Below are 7,500 nucleotides of genomic sequence, written 5' to 3'. Positions count from 1 at the left end.
CCACCACCATCATCACCATTATCATCATCACCATCACCATCATCATCACCATCACCACCACCATCATAACCATTACCATCATCACCATCATCACCATCACCACCATCACCACCATCACCATCATCATCACCATCATCACCATCACCACCATCATCACCATTACCATCATCACCATCATCACCATTATCATCACCATCATCACCATCACCACCACCATCATAACCATTACCATCATCACCATCATCACCATCACCACCATCACCACCATCACCACCATCACCATTATCATCACCATCACCACCATCATCACCATCACCACCATCATCACCATCACCACCATCACCACCATCATCACCATCATCACCACCATCATCACCATCATCATCATCACCATCATCACCATTATCACCATCATCACCACCATCATCACCATCATCATCATCACCATCATCACCACCATCATCACCATCATCATCACCATCATCACCACCATCACCACCATCACTATTACCACCATCATCACCACCATCATCATCATCACTATTACCACCATCATCACCACCATCATCATCATCACTATTACCACCATCATCACCACCATCATCCTCCATCAAACTCCATTCAATCCTGGACAACCCTTCTCCTCCACTACACAGTGTTGTGGTTGATCAGAAGAGCACATTCAGCCAGAGACTGATCACTGCTAAGTGTAGCACTGAGCGCTTTAGGAAATCTTTCATCCCTGTGGCAATAAAACCGAACAATTCCTCCCTTAAAGTGTTGGACATTTTCTTTTGTACAATTTCATGTGCAGTAGTACTTTAGGAATTATAGGCCTATAGTTCCATGCACATTACTATTTCACCATTTTATCTAATAATGTACAAACAACTGTACCATTATCACCTAATTACAATCCTTATGTACAATATTACAGCTCTACACTAGTATTTCTATAGTATTTGTGTAGTATTTCTACAGAATTTGTGTAATATTTCTACAGTATTTGTGTAGTATTTCTACAATATTTGTGTAGTATTTCTACAGAATTTGTGTAGTATTTCTACAGAATTTGTGTAATATTTCTACAGTATTTGTGTAGTATTTCTACAATATTTGTGTAGTATTTCTACAATATTTGTGTAGTATTTCTACAGAATTTGTGTAGTATTTCTACAGAATTTGTGTAGTATTTCTACAATATTTGTGTAGTATTTCTACAATATTTGTGTAGTATTTCTACAGAATTTGTGTAGTATTTCTACAGAATTTGTGTAGTATTTCTACAGTATTTGTGTAGTATTTCTACAGAATTTGTGTAGTATTTCTACAGTATTTGTGTAGTATTTCTACAATATTTGTGTAGTATTTGTACAGAATTTGTGTAGTATTTCTACAGTATTTGTGTAGTATTTCTACAATATTTGTGTAGTATTTCTACAGTATTTGTGTAGTATTTCTACAGAATTTGTGTAGTATTTCTACAGAATTTGTGTAATATTTCTACAATATTTGTGTAGTATTTCTACAGTATTTGTGTAGTATTTCTACAGAATTTGTGTAGTATTTCTACAGTATTTGTGTAGTATTTCTACAATATTTGTGTAGTATTTGTACAGAATTTGTGTAGTATTTCTACAGTATTTGTGTAGTATTTCTACAGAATTTGTGTACTATTTCCACAGTATTTGTGTAGTATTTGTACAGAATTTGTGTACTATTTCTACAGTATTTGTGTAATATTTCTACAATATTTGTGTAGTATTTGTACAGAATTTGTGTAGTATTTCTACAGTATTTGTGTAGTATTTGTACAGAATTTGTGTACTATTTCTACAGTATTTGTGTAGTATTTGTACAGAATTTGTGTAGTATTTCTACAGTATTTGTGTAGTATTTGTACAGAATTTGTGTAGTATTTCTACAGTATTTGTGTAGTATTTCTACAGAATTAGTGTAATATTTCTACAGTATTTGTGTAGTATTTCTACAATATTTGTGTAGTATTTGTACAGAATTTGTGTACTATTTCTACAGTATTTGTGTAGTATTTGTACAGAATTTGTGTAGTATTTCTACAGTATTTGTGTAGTATTTCTACAGAATTTTAATTTATTTATTCTTTTTTTTTTTTTTTTTTACAGTTTTTAGTTTTTTTAACAGTGTATATATTTCTTTCTTTTTCTTTTATATTTCATTTTCATGTTTTATATTTTTATTTTCATTAGAGCAACTGTAACATGGCAAAGGAATTTCCCCATCATCATCACCATCATCACCACCATCATCACCACCATCATCACCACCATCACCATCATCACCATCATCATCACCATCATCATCACCACCATCACCACCATCATCACCATCATCATCACCACCATCACCATCATCACCACCATCACCACCATCATCACCACCATCACCATCATCATCACCACCATCATCACCATCATCACCACCATCATCACCACCATCATCACCACCATCACCATCATCATCACCACCATCATCACCACCATCACCACCATCATCACCATCATCATCACCACCATCATCACCATCATCATCACCACCATCACCACCATCACCATCATCACCACCATCATCACCACCACCATCACCACCATCATCATCACCACCACCATCACCACCATCATCACCACCACCATCACCACCATCATTATCACCACCACCACCACCACCACCATCACCATCATCACCATCATCACCACCACCATCACCATCATCATCACCACCATCATCATCACCATCATCATCACCACCACCATCATCACCATCATCACCACCACCACCATCATCACTTTCATCACCATCATCACCACCATCATCACCATCATCATCACTTTCATCACCATCATCATCACCACCATCACCACCATCACCACCATCATCACCACCATCATCACCATCACACGCCCAGAGAATCCACGGTCACTTCCAGTACAGCAGAGACTCCAGGTGCATGTGGCAGAGCATCCAGGTGATCACCAACTACAGGACAACTTCACCTGCCTGTGACAGTGATGCCTCCCTTCCAGACGCGCTGAACGACTTCTACGCTCGGTTTGAGGCACAGAACAACACAACAGTGAGGAAGACCATCCCTCCTCCTAATGACCCAGTGCTCTGTCTCACCATGGCTGACGTGAAGAGAACTCTATGCAGAGTTAACCCACGGAAGTCTGCTGGACCAGACAACATTCCTGGCAGAGTTCTCAGGGAGTGTGCAGAGCAGCTAGCAGATGTCTTCACTGACATCTTCAACATCTCGCTGAGCAGCTCCTTCATTCCAACGTGCCTCAAGACAACGATCATCGTCCCTGTGCCTAAGAAGTCTACAGTTTCCTGCCTCAATGACTATCATCCCGTCGCACTCACACCAATCATGATGAAATGCTTCGAGAGGCTCGTCATGAGGCACATCAAGTCACAGCTACCACCCTTGCTGGACCCCTTGCAGTTTGCGTATCATCCTAAACGCTCCACGGACGATGCCATCACCACAAACCTCCATCTGGCCCTCACACACCTGGACTGTAAGGACTCCTACGTTCGAATGCTGTTCATAGACTTCAGTTCAGCATTCAACACAATCATCCCTCAGCAGCTGATTGAGAAGCTGATTCTCCTGGGCCTGAACCCCTCTCTCTGCAACTGGATCCTGGATTTCCTGACTGGGAGACCTCAGTCAGTCCGGATCGGGAGCAGTATCTCCAGCACCACCACACTGAGCACTGGAGCTCCTCAGGGCTGTGTGCTCAGTCCACTGCTGGTCACACTGCTGACTCACAACTGTGCAGCAATGCACAGCTCCAACCACATCGTCAAGTTCTCCGATGACACGACCGTGGTGGGTCTCATCAGCAAGAATGACGAGTCAGCATACAGAGAGGAGGTGCAACATCTAACAGCCTGGTGCAGAGCCAACAACCTCTCCCTGAACGTCGACAAGACTAAAGAGATGGTTGTTGACTTCAGGAGAGCACAAAGTGACCATTCTCCGCTGTCCATCGATGGATCCTCTGTGGAGATCGTCAAGAGCACCAAATTCCTTGGTGTCCATCTGGCGGAGAACTTCACCTGGTCACTCAACACCAGCTCCATCACCAAGAAAGCCCAGCAGCATCTCTACTTCCTGAGGAGGCTGAGGAAAGCCCATCTCCCTCCCCCATCCTGACTGTGTTCTACAGAGGGACTATGGAGAGCGTCCTGAGCAGCTGCATCACTGCCTGGTTTGGGAACTGGACCGTCTCAGATCACAAGACCCTTCAGGGGATAGTGAGGACAGACACACACCCCACACACACACTCTTACACACCCCACACACCCCTCACACACACTCTTACACACCCCACACACCCCTCACACACACTCTTACACACCCCACACACCCCTCACACACACTCTTACACACCCCACACACCCCACACACACACTCTTACACACCCCACACACCCCTCACACACACTCTTACACACCCCTCACACACACTCTTACACACTCCACACACCCCTCACACACACTCTTACACACCCCTCACACACACTCTTCACCCTCCTGCCATCTGGAAAGAGGTACCGGAGCATTCGGGCCTCACAACCAGACTGTGTAACAGTTTCTTTCCTCAAGCCATCAGGCTCCTCAACATCCAGGACTGAACTGTTCTACACTCTCACACACACACACACACACACTCACTCAGGACTGAACTGTATATCAACTCTCTGTCTCTGTCACACACAGATACACACACACTCTCTCTTGACTGTGTGGAGGCACACAGGCACACACACACACACACACATAATTTATATTGTTCATTACTTACTGCACTACCTCTACCTGTCATCTGCTGCTATAGTTATATTTATGTTTATTCTATTTGCACTACCTCAACCGCTGCTGTGTATTTTTGTACAATATTTCTGCACAATACTTTTTTTACATCATTTCATTTTATCTTATTTTATTTCACTTACATTCCATTACACATGTTCTTTTCTTTCTTTTCGGCGCTAAGTGTCCTGTGTTCTTTTTGTGTTGTTTTTCTTGTATTTATTGTCTTTTGCACTGTCTTGTCTATGCTCTGTTTGCACCTAGCTGCACACTGTGCACTTTACGTGGCTAAGACAATCTTCTGTCCTAGCTCTGTGGTGTTTTGTGTTGAACTCTTTGTTGTTGTATGTTTCTGTAGCTCCAGGTCCTGGAGAAACGTTGTTTCATTTCACTCTGTACTGCATCAGATATATGTGGTTGAAATGACAATAAAGACTCTTGAATCTTGAATCTCTTGAATCATTATCACCATCATCATCACCATCATCACCACCATCATCATCATCACCATCATCACCATCATCATCATCACCATCATCATCATCACCATCATCACCACCACTATCATCACCACCATCACCATCATCGTCATCACCATCATCACCATCCTCATCATCATCACCATCATCATCATCACCATCATCACCACCACTATTATCACCATCATCACCACCATCATCACCACCATCACCACACCATCACCACCACTATTATCACCATCATCACCACCATCATCACCACCATCACCACCACCATCATCACCACCATCATCACCACCACTATTATCACCATCATCACCACCATCATCACCACCATCATCACCACCATCATCACCACCATCACCACCACCATCATCACCACCATCATCACCACCACTATTATCACCATCATCACCACCATCACCACCATCACCACCATCATCACCACCATCATCACCATCACCATCATCATCACCATCATCACCACCACTATTATCACCATCATCACCATCACCACCATCATCACCATCACCACCATCATCATCATCATCATCATCATCACCATCACCATCACCATTACCTCCACCATAATCACCACCATCATCATCACCATCATCACCACCACCATCACCATCACCACCATCATCACCATCATCATCATCACCACCATCATCACCATCACCACCATCATCATCATCACCACCATCATCATCATCACCATCATCATCATCACCATCACTATTACCACCATCACCACCATCATCACCACCATCATCATCATCATCATCATCATCATCATCATCTTTTCCTTCTTTCTTTCTTTCTTTCTTTCTTTCTTTTATGGACGATTCTGTCCACACACACACACACACACACACACTGACCTAGACACAGTCCAGTGGGGGTGAGTCTGTATCCTTGCTCACACTCGCAGCGATAGCTGCCTGCAAGATTCAAACACCTTGCATTCTGCTGACACACAGGTCCATTCTGACACTCATCAATATCTGTAAGAGAGATAAGAGATGTATTACACACACACACACACACACACACACACACTCACACTCAGTCACACACACACACACACTCACTCACACACACACACACACTCACACACACACACACACACACACAGTCACACACTTACACACACACTCACACAAACACAAACACACTCACTCACTCACACACACACAAACTTACTCACACACACACACACACACACTAACCTTCACAGATGAGCAGTTTGTCGTTGTACACAAAGCCCATTGGACATTCACACCTGAAACTGCCGATCAGGTTGATACACACTCCATTCTCACACACTCCGGGGATCTCATGGCACTCATCAATATCTAAACACAGACATACACAGATCAGATCACTCTGACACAAAATCTGTGAATCTGTGTGTGTGTGTGTGTGTGTGTGTGTTACCGATCACTTGTCCAGTGTAGATATCGATTTGGTATCCCGGCCTCTCGCTGCCACACAGAATTGCAAACTCATCTAAAACAGAAAGACACAATCACATCGATCCCACCACTGTGTGTGTGTGTGTGTGTGTGTGTGTGTAAGAGAGAGAGAGAGAGAGAGAGAGAGAGAGAGAATACGTATTGTGTTGTTGTTGTTGTCTGGTTTGTGATGTTGGTCTTCACAAACTCATTCTGAAGTCAGTGACCCTCAGCACATCCTTCTGTTCAGCCTATGCTTCATGATTTCTGCTTCATGGTGTTCTGGACTTCCTGCTGGTCTGGACTTCACCCTGACCTGCAGCCATATTTTGTGACTGCCCTCTCTTCAGTGTCAGTGCTCAGTATAAACACAGCTGTCCTTTCTGAAGTCTTGGATGTGTTTCTTTTGAGTTTTTCTCTGTTTCCATAGCACTCTTTTTTCCACTTCACACGTTCCGTACTTTTCCACAGCCTTCAAGTCTTTATTTCTCTGCTTTTGTATAAGATAACATTTGTCTGTATGTGTGTCTGTGCGTCTGTGTGTGTGTGTTTGTTTCTGTGTGTGTGTGGGTGTGTGTCTGTGTGTGTGTGTCTGTGTGTGTGGGTGTGTCTGTGTGTGTGTGTGTGAGTCTGTGTGTGTGGGTGTGTGTCTGTGTGTGTGTCTGTGTGTGTGGGTGTGTGTCTGTGTGTGTGTGTGTCTGTG

At 43.1% G+C, this 7,500-nt stretch overlaps 1 protein-coding gene across 2 annotated transcripts in view; it reads right to left on the bottom strand.

The window, feature by feature from the left end:
- Window positions 1-7,500, bottom strand: part of fbn1 (fibrillin 1) — a 187,853-nt gene that overhangs the window by 52,763 nt on the left and 127,590 nt on the right. For both annotated transcript variants that reach the window (XM_058388351.1, XM_058388350.1), the window contains exons 43-45: window positions 6,781-6,852; window positions 6,573-6,698; window positions 6,225-6,347 (exon numbers count right to left, since the gene is read on the bottom strand). In XM_058388351.1, the coding sequence (XP_058244334.1) occupies window positions 6,225-6,347; window positions 6,573-6,698; window positions 6,781-6,852 (321 nt within the window). The remainder of the gene's footprint in view (window positions 1-6,224; window positions 6,348-6,572; window positions 6,699-6,780; window positions 6,853-7,500) is intronic.

This window comes from Hemibagrus wyckioides, linkage group LG04 (genome assembly GCF_019097595.1).
Source record: "Hemibagrus wyckioides isolate EC202008001 linkage group LG04, SWU_Hwy_1.0, whole genome shotgun sequence".
In the NCBI taxonomy this organism is placed as follows: domain Eukaryota; kingdom Metazoa; phylum Chordata; class Actinopteri; order Siluriformes; family Bagridae; genus Hemibagrus; species Hemibagrus wyckioides.
This window is presented reverse-complemented; position numbering and strand designations above follow the sequence as displayed.